The sequence below is a fragment of the Pongo abelii genome, chromosome 16, assembly GCF_028885655.2.
Source record: "Pongo abelii isolate AG06213 chromosome 16, NHGRI_mPonAbe1-v2.0_pri, whole genome shotgun sequence".
NCBI classification, from domain to species: domain Eukaryota; kingdom Metazoa; phylum Chordata; class Mammalia; order Primates; family Hominidae; genus Pongo; species Pongo abelii.
The window spans coordinates 35,532,658-35,560,121 of record NC_072001.2 but is presented as its reverse complement, the minus strand read 5'-3'; the positions used below and the strand labels follow the sequence as shown (position 1 = coordinate 35,560,121).

General features: G+C 39.8%; 1 protein-coding gene across 3 annotated transcripts in view; it reads left to right on the top strand.

The window, feature by feature from the left end:
• FMN1 (formin 1) overlaps positions 1–27,464 on the top strand; it is a 434,649-nt gene that overhangs the window by 394,671 nt on the left and 12,514 nt on the right. For all 3 annotated transcript variants that reach the window (XM_063716551.1, XM_024232602.3, XM_024232603.3), the window contains 2 exons: positions 8,630–8,681; positions 14,038–14,187. In XM_063716551.1, the coding sequence (XP_063572621.1) occupies positions 8,630–8,681; positions 14,038–14,187 (202 nt within the window). The remainder of the gene's footprint in view (positions 1–8,629; positions 8,682–14,037; positions 14,188–27,464) is intronic.

Sequence of the window (27,464 nt, the reverse complement as noted above, 5' to 3'; positions counted from 1 at the left end):
GGTATATTAAAGTGTAATAGACTGTGTAAAGAATACTAGGAAGATATTCCAACCCTTGTCCCTTTCCCTTATTTCACAATTTACTGCCTCCCAGATGGGCATCCATAAATAGGACTTAATTGTGTTTGGCATAAAAGCCCCACTTTCTTTGAAGAGTGGCCTCCTCCTTCAGCCACTCTTGTTGTATGAATGCCACCCTCTTGAGAATAAAAACTTCGGATATTTGGGTACATTTAAATGGTGAATGTTCTTAGTCTGAATATTTTATGGAAATATCATTTTATTTATAAAAGCTTTCTCTTTTTCAAAGTTAACTCTGTAAAATAGTATATTTTAAAGACTCAATCTGCTACAGATGAAACTGGAGGGTTAATGCTATTTGTGCCTCCCTATAGTGTTAGTGCTGTTTGTGCCTGTGTTAATGTATCAGTCTAAAAGCAGGACATAGGTTGGGCATAGTAGTCTCTTGCTTTTCAGTTCCACTCTACTCTTTACTATTTTGTTGCAAACAAAAGATGGAAAATTAGAAATTTCTGTGCCAAAAAACAGGCACTTAATGAGTAGGGACTGTGTTCTGCTAACATGGGTTCTTCTGTTGTATACTTTTCCATCTGTCAAATAAGTACACAAGGCTGGGCACGGTGGCTCACGCCTGTAATCCTAGCACTTTGGGAGGCTGAGGCAGATGGCTAACTTGAGGTCAGGAGTTTGAGACCAGCCTGGCCAACATGGTGAAACCCCGTTTCTACTAAAGATACAAAAATTAGCCAGCCATGGTGCGTGCCTATAATCCCAGCTACTTGGGAGGCTGAGGCTGGAGAATCACTTGAACCCGGGAGATGGAGGTTGCAGTGAGCGGAGATTGCACCACTGCACTCCAGCCTGGGTGACAGAACAAGACCCTGTCTCAAAAGAAAAAAAAAATAAGTACATGAGTGCCTACTAGGTGATAGTTGAGAGAAAAACTCTGAGAACAGATTTTGGTTGCAACTCTGAAAGGAGCACAGAGTCCAGTGGGAAAAGCCAGCTGCAAGCCAGTGATCTTGACATAGCGTTCGGTGTGCTGTGATAAGGAATTATGGGGAGATAGTGTGTTTGGATCTCCACAGAAAGAACGGCTCACCACATTATTGGGGAGAGGCATGGAGGGCCTCTCGGGAGATTTTCAAGCTTGGTTTTTGAAGAAAGAGAAGACATTCAAACAGAAGGGTAGGAGAAGGGAGAAGGGCAAGGAAGAGAAGGCATTAGAAACAGAAGGAGCCAAGTGCCCAAAAATAAAGACACCATGCAGCAAGTTGAGTCCAGAGAACAGCCATGAGTCCCACGCAGCAGGAGCTCTGGGGATGATACTATGGGGATGGCAGGAGGCAGGTGTGAGGGGCTCACTGTGAAGTGCAAATGCACTTTGTCTTCAGAGGGGGAACCAGTGAGAACGTTAAGCAGAAAAGGGGCATAGTTCACTTTGCCTTCTAAAATGGCAGTTTTGGTGGCAACAAAGAGAATTGAATTTACTGTGCATTGAGGGGAACCTGTTACAGGCTGCCATATAGAGCCTAGAGGTTAAGGAAGGAATCTTAGCTCTCAGAAAACTTACCTCTTAAAAAAAGACTCCTGTATCATTATCTTTTATTTGGTATTGGGGAAGTGATCCAGTTAATCAGGTCAAAGATTACAGAACTGAATGGTCATTAAGGGGAAAAAACAGGTGAGAATAATCATAAGTACCTCTCCCCTCACACCCACCCCATGACTCCCAGTTATTTATTAAATTATAAATAAGTTTTTCTCCTCCTGAGGATGAAATAAAACAAAATGAGCCGAAACAGCAAATAAAATGACATTAGGTCAGACGTAGGGAACCACCCTTTTGTAGAAAAGCCTTTTTACAGGCCATGCTAAGGACATCAGCTCAGTGACTGAAATGAAAAAAAACACTAAAGTTTTGAGCATAAAATGATAACAACCAAAATTCTTGTCTACTGAAAGCAGTTATGAACATTCTAAAGAGAGTATGTTGTGTGAAATTTTGTGATAACCATGCCAAAGTCAGAAAGCTAGAATAGTGACTACTAGCATTTGCTTCTAGCCAGTCAACGATAAATGGCTGCCATTCTGGAATGCCCACCATATGTCAGTCACTAGATTAATCTCACACGTTCAGTATATCTCATTGTCACAAGCACTTTGCGAGGTAGATCTTATTATTCCCATTTTACGGATAAGGCTCAGTGGAGTTAAGTGATTTTCTGAAGATCACCCAGTTAGTAAGTATCAGAGCAGAAATTCAACCCGGGTCCACCTGGTGCAAAACCCAAGCTCTTTCTTCTATGCTACACTTCATTTAACTTTGGCAAAACAGTCAACCCATTGGAAGCTTGCACACCCAGCATCCATGGCATGACGTTGAACTGTCAAAGACCTGACTGCAAAGACTGACTGCAACTATGTGGGAGGTAGGTATCATCATCTCCATTTGACAGAATGGGAAACTGAAACAGGACACTGTGATTGGCTCATGACACTCAGGTGACACAGCTAGGCTTAAAGCTTGGCATTTAGGTATCATGAGTTCTGATTTGCATTCCTTGGGCCCATAGCCATGGAATAGAAAGCCATTTCTGCTTCACTTGGTAGGCTACAGAACTATGAACTTCAGAATTGTTCTTGTGGAACAATTTTATGATAACTAATAAAACAATGGCCATCAAATGTACCAGAAAAGAAAATTTCAAGGCATTAAAGATTTACACAAAAGCCAGCAGTCTTTATTCAGTCGAGACTGTATTAAATAAAATCCATACATGTGTCTCTTTTAAAGAAACACCTTCTGAGGAAGCCATGTTACTTTCTCTCTGTGACATAAAATTATGGAAAGTGTTACTTAAGGAGAAAATTTAAATTTAAGAAAAACCACATAATCTGCCAATGACATAAAAATTGTACCATGTTATAAGTGTGTCACCAAGCAAACTTACCTCTCAACTTTCTCCAAGCATTTCCAAGATTCACCATCGTCACAGCGTGCAAGTAACCTTGATGAAGACATTTAGGAGACAGAATTTATGTTAAGCAAAACTTCTCTTTTTAATACTCTGACTTATTTTCCTTATTGCTTTTATTATCTTGAAAACTGTGAGACTATCACTATTGTAAGCAGCTACATTTCATTCCTACGAGTTAGGAAATAATTATATTTAACTCATTGCAGACAATAAGAGAGCTTCTTATAAATAAGAGAGAGGAGGAAAATAAGAAAAAACGTTTTTAAGAAGACAATAAATAATGGAGAGAAGAACAAGTTGAGGGATGCCTTTTATTTCCCTACCTCCCACATACTGAGTCTGACAATCCGTCCAAGCCCATCTGTCTCCTAAGATACATATACCCCCACTTCACCTCACACTAGTAGTGCCACAATTTAAATCCCAAAGTGGGCCAGGTATGGTGGCTCGCACCTGTAATCCTAGCACATTGGGAGGCCAAGGTGGAGGATCGCTTGAGCCAAGGAGTTCAAGACTAGTATATATATATATATATGCTACATATAATATATAATATCTGTTATATATAATATATATCTGCTATATATAATATATAACATATAGCTATATATGTTATATGCTATATTATATATAGCTGTAATGCTATAATATATAGCATTATTACATTATATATAATATATAATATAGATATATAATATGTATATTATATATGTATATTATATAATATATATTATATATAATATATATTATATAGCATATATTATATGTAGATATATATAATATAGCATGTATTATATGTAGATATAATATATAGCATATATTATATGTAGATATATATATTATATAGCATATATTATATGTAGATATAATATATTATATAGCATATATTATATGTAGATATAATATATATATTATATAGCATATATGTAGATATTATATATATTATATAGCATATATTATATGTAGATATGTATATAATAGCAAGACCTCATCTCTAAAAAATAAAGTAAGCCAGGCATGGTGATGCACACCTGTAGTCCCAGCTACTCGGGAGGCTGAGGTGGAAGGATTGCTTGAGCCTAGGAGTTTGAGGTAGCAGTGAGCTATGATCATACCTCTGCACTTGAGCCTGGGTGACAAAGTGAGACCCTGTCTCAAAAAAAAGAAAAATGAAGCATCTAAATACCGCTATCTATGTGGCTTTGTAGAATAGAAAACCAAGTAAATTTTACACATAGATTTGAGCCACTCCTAGTCAAAGAACAGTTTCCATCTAAGACTTGTCATCTGCAATTTCAATATTGTCTTTCCCTTTTTGTACCAAGTCCCAGTGGGACATGCTCTAGCTGTCCAGGCACGCCTAATTCAGTAACTCATGGAGAGTCTCCTATAGGCCTCCATCTATGCTCTGGATGGTTTTTTTTGGTTTTGTTTTTTGTTTTTATTGTTACCACTTATCAAAAATTACTTACACTGATTCTTATTCTCTCAGGTTTAATTATTTGTCTTCCTCAACAGGAACAAAAGTTCTACAGGGACCTTTGTTTGCTTGCTTCACTGGTGGATCTCAAACACCTGGGATAGTGTCTAGCACATAGAAGGAAGAAATAAACCTCCTATGTTATTACATCAGCAGCTACTAGAGGCTGAAATCAGAGGTTGCAGAGCCATACGTGGCCAGCAGGACTGTTCTCTTTGTCATATTATGTTGAATTTTTTTTTTAAGTTGGGAACATTCATTTAAAAATCTCTTTCTAGCTTCTCTAAAAAACTAGATCTGGTAACAAGGTCAAGTGCTTGTCCTCTCCTAAATGGGGTACAGCCTTCCCACTTGCCTGCAATTCCCTACTGTCTTCCGCACTTTAAGGCTATCAGTTCCCGTATCATAGAACTAGAACTAGAATGTTAGAACACTGGGATTCTTATACTTGGCCCACGATTACCTTATTTGTTGATGGTATTAGAATTTGAGTTTGTGACTCCAGTCTTTAAACATGGTTCTTCCAGGTAATGTATTTGTGTTTTGCTTGGAGCATCTTGAAGACTTAAAATGTGTAATGGCCTGGTTTAAAATTTTACACATTCAAGTAGGAGAAAATTTTAGGCTGTTAGAGCTTCCAGGTCACACCACAAGGGTAGATGACTTTTTTATCTGTACATGGGCAAAATTAGGAATAATTTAGATCTCTAATTTCTTCTCATTTTCCTGAAGGTCCTTTTCCCTAAACCCTCAGAGTTTCTGCGGTGTGCATTGGCTCTTAATAATACCTCTTTTTACATTTGGACTCTGTTTCTCCAAATCACCGTATTCACAGAGGTAATGCAAAATCTTATCCAATGCTCAATTCAGTTTGAATAGGGTATTTCTTGTCACTAAATTCATATACAGTTATGGCTTGTCCACACTCTGCTTAGCACACACAGCCTGGAAGTAGCCAGTTAGAAACCATCTGCTGAGAGAGCAGAGCTGGTCCAAGAAGATCACTCAGGCCTCAGAGAAATTTTTCTTCCTATTTGGCTATGCACATAACTTAAATTCACTGGAGAAGAACAGATCACTAGTTTGTTTCACATTTTGGGGAACTTGATAACCTAGGAGAGACACAGGTCATTTCTCAGTATCTGATTGGCTAAGTACCAGACTAATTCACAGAAATTCCTGCCAAGAGTATTGGGGGGACATCACACAGCAAAAGATGGCCCTGGCCATGGCTTCCGTCTGCCTAAAATGATGCACTTATGAAAGCTGAATCATTTTAATATAAAACAATAATTTTTACTAGTTGAAATATACTACATTTAGAGATAATGGTATACATTAGCCTCTCAATCTTCTTTGGCTTATGTTCATATTCTAAATGTGAAGTTTTTTCAGGAAAGCCAGTATATCTCTTTTTAAGCAAGCTTTATCCAATATATTCATTTTTAAGCTAAATTGATTGCTTTAACATATAGCCACTTTTCTACAATTAAGGCTACAGCAGAAAGCAAGCCAGGTGAAGCTGCTGCCCTCCTGGAGCTTACGTTCAGTTGTTGCATGATAAACAAATGAGGAAAGGAATAGTCTGTTAGATAGATAGAGGCTGTGGGAAGGCTATGGAAGGAAGGTAGGGGTAGAGGGTGTGTGTGGAGGGGTAGTAGGCAGATGATGAGTGGCAAGGGATGGTCTTTTATTTACAGAAGCTGGAGAAGGAGATACTTCAGCTGAGACCTCAATGCAATGAGGGAGCCCATTGTGCAGACTGTGGTCAGGGCGTTCCAGAGAGGAGGAACAGTGAGTGCAAAGATCCTCCAATGTGCACGCTCAGTGCGCTCAAGCCAGAGGCAGCTGCCAGCGAAGCTAGAAAGGAAGGCGTGTGGGAAAGAGGAGGTGATGCCACCAAACAGCCAAGGAGCAGACTTAAGTGCAGGGCCTTCTAGAGCATTGTGAAGACTGTAGATATTACGTCAAGGGTGATGGCAAGACAAGCCATTGGAAGGTTTTGAGCAGGGGAGCCACTTGATAAAATTTACATTTTAAAATCAATGAGGAAGATTATGGTAATGTAGTAATAATACCTGCCATGGCCTATATTGAGCACACACTATGTGCTAAGCACTCTGCATGTATTATCTCATTAAATCTTTACAGCAGCTGTATGATAATGGTCACTATGGCTATTCTCATGGGACAGATGAGGCAATAACTAAGCATTTGGTCTTGACTCACTTGCCCAGAGTCACACAGATAGTAAGTGGTAGGGCCAGGTTTAATAAAAGGGTGATGTTTCAAAATCCCTTATCTTTCATGAAGTATCACAGCACAGATCCTAGATATGAGACTTACTTTTTTTCATTCATTTTACATCATTGTAGCCCTAAATTAAAGGAATCTGAAGGCTTATGTAGCTTATGTTACAACTTTCTGTTTTTCTGGATATTTTTAAAGTGTGAGAGTGGTATTTTCATATATAATATCTTCTGATTGTAGAGAAGGATATATGAAAGAACCACCCCAAAATGAAACCTCTTGATAATCCTATAGAAAGAACATAGGTTCTTGACCTGTGGATTCAGAACTGTGTCTCAGTATCACTGATTTTCTTAGTAACCTTATGAAAACATTATTCTGACAAGAGTCCATAGGCTTCCCTAGACTGCCAAAAGGGCCTGTGGGTGTGGAGGCAGTATGTGCAAGATTCCCATGACTCTGAGCAGCACTGCTGCAAATGCTACTGGATTTATTATGTTTAGAGTAAAGGGGAACACGATGAGATGTGCAAGAGTGACCACATGTCCTGATCTACCCAGGATTGCCGTAATTTATGTCTTTGCCCAGGTATAATTATTAATATCACTCTCAAACATGTCCCAGAGGAAACAATAAATTATTTGGCCACCATTAGCTATGTCTGTTATCGAGACTTCATGACTAAAACACCAAAAGCAATGGCAACAAAAGCCAAAATAGACAAATGGGATCTAATTAAACTAAAGAGCTTCTGCACAGCAGAAGAAACTATCATCAGAGTGAACAGGCAACCTACAGAATAGGAGAAAATTTTTGCAATCTACCCATCTGACAAAGGGCTAATATCCAGAATCCACAAAGAACTTAAACAAATTTACAAGAAAAAAACAACCCCATCGAAAAGTGGGCAAAGGATGTGAACAGACACTTCTCGAAAGAAGACATTTATGCAGCCAACAGACACATGAAAAAATGCTCAGCATCACTGGTCATCAGAGAAATGCAAATCAAAACCACAATGAGATACCATCTCATGCCAGTTAGAATGGCGATCACTAAAAAGGAAACAACAGATGCTGGAGAAGGTGTGGAGAAATAGGAATGCTTTTACACTGTTGGGAGTGTAAATTCGTTCAACCATTGTGGAAGACAGTATGGCGATTCCTCAAGGATCTAGAACTAGGAATACCATTTGACCCAGCAATTCCATTAGTGGATATATAACCAAAGGATTATAAGTCATGCTACTATAAAGACACATGCACATGTATATTTATTGTGGCACTATTCACAATAACAAAGACTTGGAACCAAGCCAAATGTCCATCAATGATAGACTGGATTAAGAAAATGTGGCACATATGCAGCATGGAATACTATGCAGCCATAAAAAAGGATAAGTTCATGTCCTTTGCAGGGACACAGATGAAGCCAGAAACCATCATTCTCAGCAAACTATCGCAAGGACAGAAAACCAAACACTGCATGTTCTCACTCATAGGTGGGAGTTGAACAGTGAGAACAACAGATGGACACAGGGTGGGGAACATCACACACTGGGGCCTGTTGGGGGGTGGGGGGCTGGGGGAGGGATAGTATTAGAAATACCTAATGTAAATGACGAGTTAATGGGTGCAGCAAACCAACATGGCACATGTATACATATGTAACAAACCTGCACGTTGTGCATATGTACCCTAGAACTTAGTATAATTAAAAAAAAAAAAAGTGGTAGCAGATAAAGCAAATTGAGTGTTATTGCCAGGACATGTGCTAGAGGCTACCCACCCCTGAATTCAGACCTCCTGTAGTAATGAATGGGTGTAATTGAAGCTGTAAGATTACACAAAGGAGACAACAGAAGAAAAAATTTTTAATCATGATTTATCTTTTACAGCCAAAAAAGAGCATAAGATGGAAGAAAGTCACTTGGAGAATGCACAGAAAAGGTAAGCAGCTCTGATTTGGCCCCAGTTCTTTCTTTGACTAGCCATTCTTTTGTATTATTATTATGAAGTGCATTCATTTTGCTATGCAGTTCTATCTCCAAAACATTTTCACTTCCCCGACTGAAACTTTGTACCCTTTAAACACAAATTCCCCATTCCCCACTCTCGTCCCCAGGCAACCACCATTCTACTTTCTGTCTCTGTGACTTTGACTACTTTAGCTACCTCGTGCAGTTGGGGTCATCCAGTATTTGTCCTTGTGTGACTGGCTTCTTTCCTGTAGCATAAGGTTTGACTAGCCCTACTTTCGGCCCCATGTGTTAAGACTATGCATCCATAAGCAATAAGCTTCACTTGGAAGCTGGAGTGAAAGCACTGTAGCAGGACTTAGGAATATTTTTCCTCAGGAAGCAGGGATCATCCAGAAGTGACGCACCTGCCTCACATGCGTGTCATGACACTATTCTGCCTGTTTGCCTGTCCTACATTGCTCTGCTCCTGAACTGCTTCATGGAAGTCAGGGACAGTTTGATCCTTCCTAGCATTACAGCTAGATCAAACTAATTATTGCAGATACCTAAGAGTATACCAAACTAATTATTGCAGATACCTATTATGTCTTTCCTCAGCTTCTAGAGGAGGATATTATAAACAAGGGGTGGGTAGGGAGAAGGGGCTGTCCATATGTTCAGGTGGGGAGAAGGGGCTGTCCATATGCCCATACAGCATATGGACAATTCCCCCCAGAAGTTGGGGAACACCTCAGAGATCTTCTGTTCAGCCTCATGTCACCCACTTCAGGCATCTTCCTTGCTCACTCGCTCTCTCAATAGACACCACAGGGGAACCATTCACTCCACCCAGTGGAACCTAATCATCAGCAGTTCTCATCCCTTAGGGCTTTTTCCTTTTTGTTAGTTGACCAGGTTAGTTAGCGTGGTTCTCCCTCCCTTATAGAAGAGTGAGTGGCAATAGACAGAGGTATTCTCATATTTAGGGCTGAAATTTGAGATATATTTTGCTGGTACCAATTCTAAAAATACTGGTAAATTAGATGACAGGTAGAGGTAGGAGACAGCATATAAGGGCAAATGAGCTTTGTAAGTGTGTGAGAGGAACAGTTACCCAGTTAGGAATTTAAATGCAAATAAACAGATTGTAGAAATTAACCATTTTCCTCTTGTCTAGCCACAATTTCTGAGACTTCTGAAATCCCATAGATGGTGCCATCTGCCCTGCTTTCACCAGTGCCAACATCTTGCCCTGCTTCCCACTGTAATTACCAATAAGATTAAAATGCTGGTGAAAGCAAGGTGAAGGCAAGTCTTGCACTTTGCTAAGTGCAGACATATTCTCAAATCGTGCTTATCATCCTGTCATAATAATCATTCAAAACTGAGATAATTCCATGGTTATGTTTTTAGGAGTTTGTGTCTATTGACCTTATTCCTATATTAAGCTTCCCTTCCCAATGCATAAAACTAGCACCTCTGTGTTATAGAAACATCCAGCTACATAGAGAAGAGATTATCAACAAGGGCACGTTGGTGTCAGGCTAAACAGAAATTCAGCTTCTGGGGCGGATGTCAAATTTCTAATACTTTTCCAGGATTCTTGCTGAAGGAAAAGGGGGCCCACCGTGGAGGGGCTGAAGCTGCTGCCGTGCATTAGCTCTGCGGAGGGGAGTCATAAATTCTGGTTGTCAGCGTTTTCCGTGGCTTTGTGGTGAAGGTAGTCTAGCTTTCATGTCATACATGAAATATGTTAGATCCCATCTTTAATGTAGAAACCACAGTTGTTTGGTTACACTCTTTAAGGAGGTCGTGGTCAGTGTTGCAATATTTGTGTGAGATTAGTGAATTCTTATGTTATATTCTCAAGAGAAACAATTTACTCTGAGGCTAAGGAATATTTGCTTTTCCTAAGCAGTTTCTGAAGGCATGCATGTAAGACAATAAGTGGATGTGTTCCGCTCTGGATCTCAGGACTGTAAAAGTAAAACAGTTCACTTCGCTACAGGCTCTTTGATGTAATCATTGTCTGTACTTTAAAAATGTTTGGCCGAATTAAAAAGATACAAATCAGACAGGGAATTATAGCAGAGAGAAAAGTGGTCAGGGAGTAGTTTGCAGTGAAATAAAAAAGTTATGTAAAACCAAACATAGGATTAGAAATCAACCTTTTAAAAGTTGAGAGTCATTTTAGAGCTATCTGCTAACTAATAGAAATTTCAAATCGCATGATTGACCTTTGTTTCCTGTATATTAGAGAAAATTCTCCTGGTTGTTAAATGTCAGCAATTTTCTTGTCCAAATTGCAAAAGATTTTCAGTGGTCAGCCTCTGTGAATCAGAACTGAATTTAAAATGAAGGGAGTTTTGTCTAGGAAAGACAACAATCTAGACCTTATCAAACCATTGCAGGTTCATATTCTAGCTTTTAGCTTTTTCTTAAACAGTGGAGTAACAATGAAATCAAATAAGGCACACTGGTATTTTGTTTTTGTTTTTTTGTTTTTTTTTTGAGACAAAGTCTCATGTCGCCCAGGCTAGATTGCAGTGGTGCAATCTCGGCTCACTGCAAGCTCCGCCTCCCAGGTTCACGCCATTCTCCTGCCTCAGCCTCCTGAGTGGCTGGGCCTGCAGGTGCCCGCCACCACGCCTGGCTAATTTTTTGTTTTTTTTTTTGTTTTTTTTTTTTTTTTTTTAGTAGAGACAGGGTTTCAACGTGTTAGCCAGGATGGTCTCAATCTTCTGACCTCGTGATCCGCCCGCCTCGGCCTCCCAAAGTGCTAGGATTACAGGCGTGAGCTACTGTGCCCGGCCAAATAAGGCACATTCTTGAAGTGACTTTATCTTTGTCAAAGGGGCTGAGTGCCAAAGCCAGGCCATCCTTTTGGAACTCTGTTTACTTTGGTTCTTCTGAAGAGGTTCACTTGCTTTCTTAGTTTCCAAAACACATAGGAAAAAAAAGGCTGAAATTTAGTATTTTTTTTAGTGTTTCCCCCCCCCTTTAAAGGAGAGTAAGCAAGCAGTACCTCACAAATCCCCAGGGAGAGAGGCAAGGAGGGCAATGGTTAGCTTCAGTTTAGAGTTAGGAAAATCGAGGCCCACAGGAGGATGACATGCTTTTCCAGGCTGTGCAACAACCACCAGATCACTCTTGTCATTCTCTGAAACCGTACCAGGATTTGCAATATGTTGATCTCACAATCTAGACTCCAGGTAATGCCAGAGGTGTCAGGTGTTCATGAAGCACAATAACTGGACTTCACTATATTTTGCTGGAAAATCAGAAGATAAGTTGTTCCTCTAAATACTGGAAACGAAAGACTTTCCCTTCCCCATGAATGCTCAAGTAAATATGTATCTGTATAGAAGGTAAGCATAAGAAAGAGAAAAAATAATCACATGCCCTCCCTGGGGTAATGCGTGTTATGTGTGATAAGAGGACACCTGTGTCTAAAGTAGAAAAGGGTGGGGGAGAACGACTATTTTGTCTCTTAAATGCCTGTGTTATTGAGCATAAGCAACAGAAAAATAAAGCAGACAGAGCATTTCACAGAAAATCAGGGGACCTGAATTCCAGGCCCAACCCTACCAGTGAATAATGCCACGCAGTCTTTCCAGGTCTCTGTTTTGTCATCTATAAAATAATTTGGGCAAGTCATCCTGTAAATTCCTTCCCATTCTAAAGTCCTGTGACTTTATAGGAAATGAATGGCCTGTTCCTATAGGTTATATAACTCTCTACTTATGTATTCCCATGCTATAGTCAAAATAATTTTCATTTGAGTGAAATAAAGTTACGTGCTATAGAGTGTACATTTGGTTTTACCACTGTTTGGACTGCCGTGGAAATAAGGATTATGTCTGGGGCAAGAGTGGACATTGCCACGTTCTTCCCTTCCCGGTTTTTCTCGACGTTATATATGTTTGGAATTATAATAGAGTCCCGTAAGAGATTACTGCAGTTATTGCCTTTCTCCACTTCTGCACTTCCAGTCTTTTAATAACTGGGAGCCAAAATTCCCTGACCAGTAGTTTTAATTTGCATTAAAAACAGATTTATTCTTTACAGAAGCACAAAGAATTTATGGGACTCAGAGCTGCAGCTCCAGCTTGGATCTCCCCTAATCGTAGCCATGGAATCAATTAACAGTTCATCTGTGAAATGTGATAAAATCTTATGAGATACATATTGCCCAATAACTGAGAGCGAGATGAAAGTATGCTCCATAATAGTAACGGAGCTTCAGGGTTTTACAATCGCCATTGAATAGAGTTCCATTAGAAAATCAGTATTCAGGATGGCCACACACACAAAAAAAAAAAAAGCCGCTGTGTCTGAACAGATGATAGAGCATTGAGTAATAAACCTGGCCAGCCATTCCTGCTTTGATTAGTTTCCAACACCCTAGAAAAGGGGGTCATTTATTTAAGTGTTCTTGCTCATGGCAAATGAGCTTGTGAGGCTTGGGGTAGGTGGGGGTGAGGGGGAAAGATTGAGTTCAAAGCTGTAAATTGCTGCAAAGCTAGTGCCTCCAAGAAGGGCTGCTTGGGAGGCCCAGGTAGTCTGGTGTGCAGTGAGCCTTACTGGGATAGGTCTTACTGATATCTGGGAATCCACTCTGGAAAATTGGGATTCTTTACTGACCAGATTGGCGATCATTTTTCCAAGATCAGAAATGGTTTTTCATCCAAAACTTGCTATGCCTACAGCTGTATCTGTTTTTGTACATCGGTGGTTTGTATTCTTGTATCATATTAAGCTTTAAAAGGTAGCCCTCCTAAAGATCATATCATCTACATCTTTTATTTTACCCTTGAGAAAATTGAGAGTCAAAGATGCTGAGTGATTGACCCAAGATTACAAAGCCAGTATATGCCAGAATAAGGATAGGATGGATTTTCTTGCTTTTCTGTGAAACATTTGACATATTAATTATTCCCAATGAGCTATCGAACTGACCGCTGCTAATGCTGCAGTCAGTGTGTCATCCGCCTTGCATGTAATCACTAGACATAAAATGAAGAGCAGGGAAGAGACGGGGATTTGAGATGAAGAACAAACTCAAGACATTTTACCTACACACCCCCAGAAATTATACATGCTGATTTTATACAGATAAGATGTGCCCAGGAGCATCCCAATCAAGTTCCATTTTTTGGCAAATCAGTTTGAGCAAATAGATTTTCTGAGGCTTACAATAAACTTCAGTAACTATGAGCCCCCAGCTTCTGTGTTACAGAATAAACACATGAGAAACTGCCCCCAGCATCCCCCTTCTAATGGATTTTAGTGTTGGCAATTTCTCACCCTCTACCTCATTCCATTTTCCCCCCTACCTGTTGCAGTTTTGAAACAACGGTAGGATATTTTGGGATGAAGCCAAAGTCTGGTGAGAAGGAGATCACACCCAGCTACGTGTTTATGGTGTGGTACGAGTTCTGCAGTGACTTCAAGACAATTTGGAAACGGGAGAGTAAAAACATATCTAAAGAAAGGTAAGGTTCACATAAAGATTTTAATGCCTCCTTCAGGAGCCTAGGAAACTGCACTCTTAAACCTATCAAAGTGTGTCTATTTCACACGTGTCGATGTTTTCTTTCGGATCAAGTGGTCATCGAGGAAGGACTTTTTGCCTCAGGGATCGTAGGGAAATTTGGGGAAAGCTTGCTGTCCACACAGGCAGATACGCTCACATGATCTGATAAGTTACACTTTCTTAACCCCTTCCAATTACTAGCTAGTAAATGAAAGGAGGGTTGTGCTAATTTGCAACAGATTGCTTCTCTGTGTATTTTCATGTTGGCCCAGGCTAAATGAGGCAGCCTTGCTGTCGCAGACAGTATAGACAAATAAAAGTGAATGCTTTTCCCATTAATATACTGAACTTGCATCAAAGGAAAATCTCTGTGACTCAGGCCACACTTCACACAGCGTGGAAGCCCCGCATTGGATTTACAGCGCCACTTCTGACTCCCTGTATCCTGCTGCGGACATCAAACTGTGTGCCGCTCAGCCTCATTGCAGCCCCCGATTTTATTAGCTAGGGGTAGAAGACAAACCTCAACTCTGAATATAGACGGGGTGTGTGTGTACGTGTGTGTGTGTGTGTTCGTTTTCCTTACAGAGATTGAATTTGCCCCTGTTTATCAGAAAAAAGCATTTTTGCCTGATCATTTTTGTGATTGGGTTGCCACTGTTCTGGAAGGGGTGTCATGGATTTAAACTTCAAACAGGTCTTACTGCTACTCCTGTGGAACAGATGTATAAGAATGGCATTCAAAACAGAGTGGAAGGAGACAAAAAATTCCTCAGCGTAAGGAAAATGATATATTTCATTATAGCATCTACCTTTTACTAACCTTTGAGGCCTGACATTCCATAATTCAGTATTTTTATTCTTCACTTTGTAATCAAAGAAAAGATATATACATAATATATTTACAGACACATCACAACCTACCCTAATATATTTCACCTTAAAACACTAGTAAGAGGATCAAAATTGTGAGATTTTTTCACCTAGTATTAGTCTCTAAGTATTTTCTCAGGGAGCTATAAAAAGAGAAAGGCCTTCTTTCTTTCTAAGGAAGTTAAAGAGCTTTAAAAACGTTTATCAACACATCTTCCCATCATTACTTCTTTGGGAACATGGGAATTAAACTGAATATATCCATTATATAGATAAAACTGAAGCAGAGAAAAGTACCATTGTTGAGAAAATAGGTCGTTGATAATAACATGAAAAAAAAAATCCTAAAAATCTTGGCACCCAACCCATAGCTCTTGCCCTGCCATCACTTATTTAGCCCTTTAAAGTAAGCTAAAGTAAGTTTCTCTGGAATCAATTCTCATACGAAAATGCTATTCTTAAAACAGCATAGGAGCAGGCCAGTCTGCCCTCCAGGTCCATACACCTTGAGGCTGGGACATCCAGCAGTGGGCCTGGAATGTACAGCTTTTGCCTAAGAATTTTTACACCTCAGATTTTGAGCACAGTCCTTAGTATGTTTGTCCTTGGGGCCCTAAAAATGGTCTGAAACAAACAAAAGACCAACAGAGAAGGCAATTAATTGCTTTATATGTTAATGATCTTCTGGTGAAATAACTGTATTCCAAATTAAAGAGTGTTCTGTATCATAGAAGTTAGATCAAAGAAATTGTGAGTCTGTCATAGAGGTGGTATCCAGAAGTCCTTCAAAATGACAATATTTCTGATTCCCAGCCACGGGCGTTTGTGGCATTGCTTCCTGGGTGCAGCTGTTGAATTGCCTGCTTCACACTCTGTAAACCAACCCCTTTACAGGGTCATGACCTCACAAGACCCTTTTCGGTTCTTCTCATTTCGCAGTTTCAGGGGACCCTTCATTCCAGCCATGCTCTGTGAGGATGGATCACCAAGGTTTCTACCCTAAAACAACACCTCTGAAAGTTGATGATGGCTAATAAGATATTTCTGGAGGCAGCAGCATGGTTAGGAAAATCTGTGTGTTAAGAAATATTAGCACATTATGTGTATTACTGCCCAACCATTTAAACAAACTTCTTAATATCCACGGTTTTCTTAAAATCCTGAAGTGAGAACTTTGTTAAAGTGTTCTCTATCTGCTAAAGATTTTAGCTTCTTTCCTGTTAGAATCACACATTCATTATGGTAAAATAAGCAAATTAACTGGAATTTTGCTATTAAATGAGGAACACTATAATTGCTTTGTTTTGACATCTATTTAATGATATTTGATATTATAGTTTCAATTATACTTTCCCCAGAAACCCAATATATCCCAACAACACTAAACATCAGGAGGCAACATAACATCATTAACAAGGGCATCCTAAAAAATAAAATTCATAACCAAAATAAAAACCTGATACTGTGTAATTGTAAAGAAAAAAACTAGTTTGGGATCTCATCAGAAAAATTCAACTCACTTAATTTTTAAATATATTTGAAAGCCCCAACTAAGTGCTGAAAATCATTGGAAAAATTAAGAATCAGTAGTAGCATTTTCAAAGGGACAGGTTTCATGGAAAATAGTGTTTTGTTTAAATTCTACTTCCAAATGAAATGGAAGTGTTGAAAACTACTTAGGCCACTGGAGGTTAATTTTAGGTGGTGGAGAATATTTACTTTTCCTACTTAGGTAGTTTTCATGAGTACACATTAGTTTGATGCAAAATTGAGATGAATGCATCTTCATAACAAGATAACAGCTTCCCCTCATAAAATCCAGAATAATCTCTAAACATACAAATGACCACATAAAAATGTCTTAAGTTCTTGTGCCTTGTGAGTGAACAGTAATCTTATTAAACTGGTGTCAGGGCACAACTCTGTGGTTCAGTAGAAGAAACAATATTTCACTGGGGAATATGGTTTACCTGGAGATTAACTGTATCTTTGGAAGAGTAATCTACTGTGTCATGGTATATTAATGGCTTTCAATTTTCCTTGGCATTCAAGCCAGTCTTAAGCAAAAGAGCGAACTTCTGAGCCCAGACACAAATCCGAAAGCGCCACTTTCTAGACGTGCAGTCTGTGACCCACTCAGTCATCGTGCTGCCCCTGGTATCAGGACTCATCTTTCAGTGAAGCATCCCAGTCCCTTCTCTTATCCCTTCTGAATATGTGCAGTGCTGAGCAGTGTAAAAAAAGACCTGGAGACAGAGAGCTGAAAACAGGCATTTTTACCCTTCACCCCGCCACCCCCCCACCCCCCCCCACCCCCATTAATTGGCTATATGATCTTGGGCCAGTCACTTATTCACTGGGAACCCAATTGTCACATCTGTAAAATGTATGTATTAGGATGAAGCAGGAATTAAATGGTGACTGTGAGCTCTTCTAGCTCAAAATCTCTATGAATCTAGAAACTACTGTTCTAATTTTCTGAGGAACTGTGTGTTTCACTTCTGCCTTAGTGCCCCTCACCTTTGCTCTTGAGCTATAGGTACTATATTGGAAGATATTTCAAGCAAGGACTTGCAGGTGAGTTGGGAGAGAGATTAGGTGCCAGAAAGAATTTTCATTGCCCTCTTGAAATTGGTAAATGTCTATGGCTACCTTGCCTCACCTGAACCCCCAGTTCTTCTCATAAAATACTAATGTTGGCCTTTGTTTTGTTTTCTTTTGAGTCATTCAGGCTAGAATGCCATGATGCAATCATAGCTCACTGCAGCCTTGACCTCCTGGGCTCAAGTGATCCTCCTGCCTTAGCCTACTGAGTAGCTGGTACTACAGGTGTGCATCACCATACCTAGCTAATTTTATTTTTTTATTTTTGTAGAGACGGTGTCTCGCTATGTTGCCCAGGCTGGTCTCAAACTCCTCGGCTCAAACAATCCTCCTGCCTTGGCCTCCCAAAGTGCTGGGATTACAGGCATGAGCCACCACGCCTGATCCTAATGTTGTTCTTGAAGATCACGTTTTTTTATGGAGCATGTACACAAAACGTTTTTTTCTCTGCTCATCTGTATCCAACATTGCATTTATGAGGTATCATAATCCAAGGTTTATTTTATCCTCAGAAGCAACTTTGCCTCACTTAACCTTTTCATGCACTTTTGTATTTATACCTCCTGATATCCAAACATTCAATGAATTTTTGGTACACATGTTTCTTCCACCTGTTAAATCAATAGATTATCCAAGTATATGCATAACTGCAAGGAGGTAACCTAATTTTTGCTGATACCTTTATTGGCTATTCTTTACTCTTTTTTTTTTTTTTTTTGGCTGCTGAATTATTCTGGGTGATAGGACCCTTACTTACAAAACATTCCACCATTTAGGATATCCTAAGACTGCCCCCACATATGCCCGCTCATGCACACGAAGCACTGCCTCCCCACAAAATGAGCTGTGAATTTGCAAAAGGTACAGAAGGCCTACGGGAGTCATGACTCCAGGAATAAAGTCTGGGCATATAATTCACCCTGAGCCAAAGCAGACTTTAAAAGTGCCATTTTAAAACCCCATAATGGGTAAGTAATGAGTGAATTAGAAGTTTGGTGAATTTTATGTGAAATGAAAATAAGAAATTTCACTATACACATAGCTATAATTTACACCATAGGGGAATGGATAGCTACCTTGTTTTTTTCTTTTGGGGGTGGGGGGGCTGTTTTTTTATTACCCAGCCACCTACCAATAGGGTTTTTGTTTTAAGTCTATTACTTGCTGCTGTTATGGGTGATTATGGAACTGCTGTACCCTTGACAGAAGATAGTTCAAAGCTGTTGTGAGGCTATCCTGAAAGCTGTTCTCAGAGCTCCCTACTGCTCAGGTCACTTTAGGACCAAGAGTTGGGGACTTAGAGGCGCTGTCACTCAATCCACAAGCCACTGACTGCAGTGTAGACACTACGGGAATTCTTCTCTTCACATGATAAACTTATTCCTAGAAAAAGCTCCATAAATAAATTTTTATTTATTGAATTCTGCTTTCCTACTGACATACATACATGATAATTTCAGTAACTTGTAACATGTTAACTTTCTTTTCCTTGCCCCGTGTTATGTAGTTAAATGACTTGTATTCATTTAACCACTAAAGAGCTTCTTATTTTTAAAAATCCCTTAATAATACAATCACACTCTAATTAATTGTCAAAACTATGAATTTTCCTAAATCACATTTGAAAATGGTTCTGTGCAAATACACAAACAGTAAATGCCCCAAGACCTAACTGATAAACAGAATTGTCATAATCACAAAGAACAGCTGGGCTCAGTGGCTCATGCCTATAATCCCAGCACTTTGGGAGGCAGAGGTGGGTGGATGACCTGAGGTCAGGAGTTCAAGATCAGCCTGGCCAACACAGTGAAACCTCATCTCTACTAAAAAATACAAAAATTGGCTGGGTGTGGTGGTGCACACCTGTAATCCCAGCTACTCGGGAGGCTGAGGCAGGAGAATTACTTGAGCCTGGGAGGCAAAGGTTGCAGTGAGCTGAGATCGCGCCACTGCACTGCAGCCTGGGCAACAGAGTGAGACCGTCTTTAAAAAAAAAAAAAAGAAAAGAAAAAAAGAAATCACAAATAATAAAACCTGCTTATTCACCAAGCAATAAATTTAAAACTACATCTGCAAAATTAAAAATATGCCATGAATAAGGAGAGAGGATAAACTAAAAAACTGTAAGAATTATAGGATCATTGGTTTAAAAAACTATACACACCTCTTGGCCCTCTTTCCTCTGAAAGCATCATTCCGTCTCCTTTTCCCTTCTAACTTCTTTTAAAAGAATGATTTACGTTCATTTCCTTATTTCCTTTTTCGTACCACACACTCCTTCCTGTCTCAGTAAGGATAATGTCTTGGCTGCCATAACAGAGACCAAAATAACTGTTGCTTAAACAAAGGAAAAACTAATTTTCCTCTCGTATAACAATCTGAATGCAAGGAGTTTGGATGTCAGGAAGCCAGTTTTCTTCTCTTTTGTCGCTGCCATCCTTAAGGTAAGGTCCTTATTCCCAACGTGTAAGGGGGTACACATCGGGTCTACTGCTACCATTGCTGCTGAGTTCCTGCCAGTGGGAAGGGGGCTGCACAATCTTTTCCTTTTAATATTAAATAGCATGAGCTGGAAGGTGCACACTTCACTTCCACTTTATCCCATTGGACGGAACTTAGTCTCATGGCCATGCACAAGGGAGACCAGGAAATGTAGGCTTAGCTGGGAGCCATGTCCCTGCTAAAGACTCATGGTTTCCTTTACTGAAGGAAGCAGGAGAACTGTATATTGAGATTGTTACTAGACTGTGTCACATTTCCTAATTGTGAAATCAGATGACTCCTTCTAACTAACTCTTTGCCACTGCTAGTTTTTTGGGGTTTTTTTTGTTTTGTTTTGTTTTGTTTGAGACGGAGTCTTGCTCTGTCGCCCAGGCTGGAGTGCTATGGCGCAATCTCAGCTCACTACAACCTCCACCTTCCGGGTTCACGCCATTCTCCTGCCTTAGCCTCCCGAGTAGCTGGGACTACAGGTGCCCGCCACCACGCCCGGCTAATTTTTTTTTTTTTTTTTTTTTTTTTTAGTAGAGACGGGGTTTCACTGTGTTAGCCAGGATGGTCTCAATCTCCTGACCTCGTGATCCGCCCGCCTCGGCCTCCCAAAGTGTGCCACTGCTAGTTTTTGACACTGATGGTAGTTTCCTCCATCTCAAAATGCCTCGTTGCTCTGATAATATATTGGGTCTCTCTGCGAAGGTGACTACTCCCCTTCTTCATCTCCCTCCTTAGCTCGTCTGTTTCTTCTATTCCTTAAATGTGGGCCTTCCCCAAGGTAAATCTCAGTGTTGCTCTTTTCTGCTCTATACTCTGTTTAGTTAGTCCCAACTATTTTCACAGCTTCGCCTATCACCTCATTGCCAAGGCCTCCCAAGTTTTAGACCTACATTTCCTACTGCACACTAAACAGTATACCCAACCTTCATCTGCAATTCAATATGTGTCAGTTGGAAATTATTCTATCTTAACTAAGGCCTATTCCTCTTAGGCTCCCTAACTTTCAATTGCAACACTGTCCTCCTCCTAGTAGCAAAAGGCAGGCTGGAAATGAGAATTATCTTTACTGCTACAAGATTTATTTTTCATCTATTTCTGACTCTTTATAGTTTTGCCCCCTTAATGGTGATTGTTCTTTACCCTGTATTTGAGGTGTCTCTGCTCTAATTCAGGACCCTATCATCTCTCACTTGGATTATTGAAACATCCTTCTAACTCTTCTCTCTGCCTAGAGGTTTTCTATTTCCTCTTTAAGTGTCCCTGAATATTGCATCCAATTATCTTTCCAAAACAGAAGTTAGATCATAGTTATCTCTTTAAACATATTGTGTGGTTTTCCATTGCTCATGAAATAAAGGGAAGATAATTAGCCATGGATGGTACTTTAATTTATTAATGTATTAAGTTCTCACAACAGCCCTGAAACAAAAAAGGTTTATTGCTATTTCACAGCTAAGCATGAGAGAGTAAATGAATTTTCAATGTCATAGTTTCATTAATAGAATGAGGATAAGAACCTAGGTCTTTTTTTTTTTTTTTTTTTTTACACTAAAGCTTGAGCTCTTTCAAGAACTTCATATTCTCTCCCAAATTATAGCATGGCCCTCTGAGAACCTGCCCTAAATTCACTCTTCAGCCTCATTTCCTATAGCCTCATCCCTCCCTGCACCTACTATGACCACTCACTGTCTCACACCTGCACTTTCTTTCCTTGTGTTCTCATTGGATAATTTCTTCATACCGCATTCCCCCCCATTATTTCCTGCTGATCAAATATAGAGTCGTCCTTCAAGGGCTGCCTCCAGAAACCAGGTTCTGTAGAAATTTTCTGAAATCTCCCTTAACAAAAGAATTAGCTTTTCCTGTGGGCTCTGACAGCATTTTCTTCTTACGATCCTTTAGTATTTAATTCATTCCAACTTGTTATTTTAGCAGTTTATGTGTATCTTTCCACTTTTAGGACACAAGTCTGTTCTTCGCTGTGTCTTGTATGGTGCGTTCTCCAGCGCACAGCTGGATATTGAAAGAGCATTGAAGATCTTGGCTGGTGTAAGAGTTTGGAGGAAGAAATGATCCAAAGGAAATGTGGAAGCTACAGGGAGCTTTGAGAAGACACTTAGCCATAATCAGGACCTCCCTAAGCAGATAGTTTTAGAGGAGATTCAGAAGCCAGTGGGGCAGTGTTAGAGATCAGCAGCTCCCAAACCTGGCAGATCTCCCAAGTCACCTGGAGATCATTGTAAAAATGTAAACAGATCCACTGAATCAGAATACCAGAGTGTAGAGTCTAGAAATCTGTGGTTTTAGAAACTCCCCACAGAGATGGCAGAGCAAGAACACATTTTGTGTTTAGTTTCCTTAATAAATGCCTTGGCTTCACCATCCTCTTGTTTACATGTACCAGGTAGGCTTTGGAGATCAGAGATTGACACCTTCCTAGTGATCCTTACCTTCAGCCAAGTTTAGAAACTCCTGGGCTCAGGTGATTTTGCAGTTCTCTTCCAACCCTGACTTCCTGCGATTTTAAGTAGAAAATGAGCTGGGCATTGACAGCAGAAGAATTTGGCTACATAGACATAAAGAGGCGGACCTGGGTGACTCAACACACTTTTGGAGGAATCAGCAGTGTTATTCCTGGGATCAGCCTAACTGCCCTCTTTTCTGCGCTTCCCTCTTTGAGTGCTTTTTCTACTCCAGTCTCTCGTGTATTTGCACATTCCTATAATATAAATTTGCAGCACTTAATTTAAACACGTAGAATCATGTGTCACTTAACTAGCGGGATACATTGTGAGAAACGCATTGTTAGGTGATTTCATCATTGTGCGAACATTATAGAGTGTACTTACATAAACCTAGATGGTGTAGCCTACTTCACACCTAGGCTATATGGCATAACGTAGTGTTCTTAGGCTACAAACCTGTATGGCAGGTTACTGTACTGAATATAATTGTAACACAATGGTATTTGTGTATCTAAACATATCTAAACACAGAAAAGGTACAGTAAAAATATAGTATAAAAGATAGAAAATGGTACACCTGCGTAGGGCACTTAACCGTGAATGGAGCTTGCAGAATTGGAAATTGCTTTGGGTGAGTCAGTGAGTCAGTGGTGGGTGAATCTGAAGGCCTAGAATATTGCTGTACCCTACTGTAGACGTTATAAACACTGTACATTTAGGCTACACTAAATTTATTTTTATAATAAAGTAGTTGTGCCACAACATTATGGTGGCTATGGCTTCACTAGGCAATAGGAATTTTTGAGCTCCATTATAACCTTATGGGACCACCATCATATATGAGTTCTGTCTTTGAGCGAAATGTCATTATGCAGTGTGTGACTCTACTTTAAAACTACTATAATATTTACATAAAGGTATAATTTAAAAATATTATGTCTCAAGTGATATACAAACTATGAAACTCTATTCTGGAAAAATTTACTGATCACATACGGTGTCCTTCATGAAGCTTTCTCTAATCTGTGTGAGCTGTCTCATCTCCAGAATTTTGGGAGTTTACTGTATCTTCAATTTTGGCATTTAATGATTTGGTTTTTTATTCATTTGGTTATAGGCACTTTCTCTTTTAGATAAATCACAGGCCCCTAGAAGATAATTACAATGTCTTGTACCACTTTGTTTTCTCTGTAGCACCTTGTTTTTCCTTATATATAGTAGATGCTGAGTTAATATTTGTTGAACAAATAAATAATCACTGTGTTTCCTTTTGCCATGTTGAAATTGATTGCAAGATTTGCTGTCTGCTGCTGATAGATGAAAAATCTTGTTTATTTGGGTTTTGGTGGTAGAAGTCCCTAAATGTATCCCATATGGGTTGCTTTTGCCCAAGAATCTAAAATCTTAATAGCTTTGTTAAAGAGAATAGACATGTTCAGAACAAGAAAGATTAGTTAATGGAATAAAACAATCGCCAGCTCTGTTCTTGACTGTATTACTTTCAATTTGTTTAGAAAAAAAGAAGGAAGTGGAGATCCTTTGGATTCATGGCTATGCCAAGCCTCAAACCTCTTTGGAGCTCAAATCAAAAACTTAGAGAGCATCTGTCCACACTCTATTTCCCTAGCTTGGCAGAGAACAATGGAAACCTAAAGTATGTCTCCTTCATTCAGCCTAGAATATTTCTAAATTACTTATCTGTGGGCCTCCTGACAGCTCCTGCCTTGGGCAGAGATGCAACAGGGGGCTGCCTGGGTAGAATGATTTGAGGGGCGCCAGAGAGACTCCCTACTCCAGACAATCTTCCCTGTTTCCTCACCCTTTTGTTCCAGTCACCCATGCAAACAGACTCTCAGTGCTAGTTTTTGATGAGACTCGGTAGGTGGTAGAGGTTTCAAAACCAAAAGAGGGGGAGCTTGCATCTGCTAGCACATGCATGTCTTCATTATCGGGATTGGAAATGTCTTCCAAAGACTAATGCATTTCAATTAAATTTGCAAATTTATGACACAGGGCTGATTTCAGTTTTCAAACTGTCTCCCAGACTACTCTCCCTAAATGAGGAAATGAATGCGATGCTGTTACCTTTCACTCTGCACCTAAATCGCCGGGTCGGCTCTGGGTGTTATGTCTACTAAGTGCAGAGTGATTGGCTTTAACTGATCATGCATTCCAGGGCAAGTCCAGGGCTCCCCAACTTCAACTCCCCTGTGACCTGGGGGAGAGGCTCTGCAAACGGAAGAGGCCTTTGTTCTGCAATTAATCACTTGAAGTCAAAGTATGTTTGGGTACTACAAATGATAGCTCACAAAAACTATGAAGTGGCTGATCTGTGTAGCTGGTGAAATGCATGCAGTCTCTAAGAGAAGTTTTTTACTTTTAAATAGGCAGATATCTTAGGAATAGAGTAGGGAAAATTGTCAGATTTAGATTTGACAAAGTACACAGTTGGACAAAGTAGAAGTGATATGCTAATTTATCATGGAATAACTTTTTTTCTTAAGAGACAAGGTCTCACTCTTTTGCCCAGGCTAGAATGCAGTGGTGTCATCATAGTAACCTCCAATTCCTGGGATCAAGTGATCCTCCTGCCTCAGCCTCCTGACTAGTTAGGACTACAGGTACACATCATCATGCCCAACTCATTTTTTAAAAAGCATTTTTTAGTTGAGAGGGTCTTGCTATGTTGCCCAGGCTGGCCTTGAACTCCTAGCGTCAAGCAGTCCTCCTGCCTCAGCCTCCCAAAGCACTGGAATTACAGGTGTGAACCACCATGCCCAACTGGAATAATTTTTAAAGGCTAAATTCTGGTGTGTTTGGAGCTAAGCCTAAGATGACTTTCTGCTGGTATTCTTATTTCCTGCTGGTCTGTTTTATCATGGCTGCTAGTGAAACTGACCTGGGAGGCACAGGAGGTGATTGGTGCCAGAGTGGTCAGGGCCGAAGGTCAGACTCTGAAGAGAAAATGAGCATGGAAGAGTGTGTCTATCTAAGTATGTGGCCCTGCTGGCCTGCCTGGGATATAAATGAACTTGGGGTTACCTATTATTTGTTACTATTTATTGCTCTTTTCTCTTAGTTTTATTTTTCTACCCTTTGGAAACATTCCACATAGGCTAGTCAACGATGTTTTCATCAGCTGCTGCCACAAGGAAAAAATTTCCCTTTAAATTGAGAAATTAATGAGTTTGTTGTTTTTTTTTTTCTTACAGTAGAGGGTGACTTTACTTATTTCATTGACTTTTATAGCAGTTAACCTTGTGCGATAGTTATGTCAGAAATTCAGAAATGCTTCGTGAGTGAATGTTGTCAAGATGGATAGAAATGAGAGTGGTCCTCACAGCCCTGGTCAGGTCTCTATGATCTCACTTATTTAGAATTAAAGTTGGACATTAGTCCCTTTTCGCCTGGAGAAACAATTTGACTCTGTGAACTGGGGGCCGTACCTTGCATAGACTCGAGGAGTATCAAAAGACCTGAACAAACTATATAGAGTGGACAGGGCCTTACTTCTGATGTTCAGGCCACCAGGCAGTGGTTGGAGGGATGGCTGGTCATAGCCATATCCCTCTGAAGGCATATTTGAAACAGCCCTTATGGCATTAATACCATCTATGCTTCAGGTAAGCCTAATGAGAAAAAGATCAAAATGTTGCCCTCAATCTTCTGTATTCAACCATGTGATATTGAGCTTTCTGAGGCAAGAAAGCCATTTCCATGATGTCCCGAAGTCTATATGCTGTTCCTTGTGCCTTGGCCTGATGTGACTTAGTTCAAAGCTGCAAGGAGATCGTGGCAAAGGAGTGAATATTCAATCCTTTTTGTATTTCATTCTTGAAGCTCTCTATATACCCCTTTTCTGACTTTTTCTTCTGAAGGGAGACCATAAGAGTGTCATTATTCGCTCATAGATAGAAGCTGTCCCTGGTAATGATTCGTAAAGCCAAGCTACATGGGTAGTCAGACCAGTGAGTCATTTATTTTACAGGTGTGATCTACAGTGAGGGCCAATACCTTTTCTATACCATGGAAACCTTATTCACCATTCCAAAGGACCATAGGCCAGAATGGACTGAGCCAGTGGTAAAAATGTGTTTTTTGTATGTTCCTTTGTTTATCATGTTCCTCCATGTATTTCTGAACAGTCATGAGAATGAAGAGCCCTTGCATTTATTAGAGAGATTCTGAACTCCTGTCTTTACATTTAGGGTAAGTCCAGTGGTACAGCAGCTTGGACCTTCAGTTTTTATCATCCTACTTCTCAGGGAACGTGGACATTTCCCGTGGCATGCTGACTTACAGACACATTACCTGTTGGCACACAGAGCATACCTTATCCGTTTTTTAGACCATTTTTATCTTCTTTCTTTAGCAATGAGTGACATTAAAATCTTTTTTTTAAAGAGATTCATATTATAGCTGGTCAGATCTCATGTGTTTCCCAAGATGCCTTTCATGAACCATATTCCCTCAATGTGTCTCTTTTCTTTGCCTTTGTCTGCCAATATTTCCAAAGCCATTAACTTTTAATGGCTTGGATGAAGAAACATACATGATCTGAGTCAAGCGGTGATTAATTTTAGTCACACTGTACTAGATAGCTGGTAGGGCTTTCTTTTTAAAGCTAGTAGCACTAGAGGCCAAAAGTTATTCCTCTGCTCCTGAAGTCACTTCTCGGTCCTGTTGTCTACAATACAAAAGCAAGTAATGTATTAACAAAAATGCCCTGATAATATTGCCAGATTGTATTTTCTGTACTGACTGAAATGAACCAATCATTATTATTTAGGAGAATTTCTAA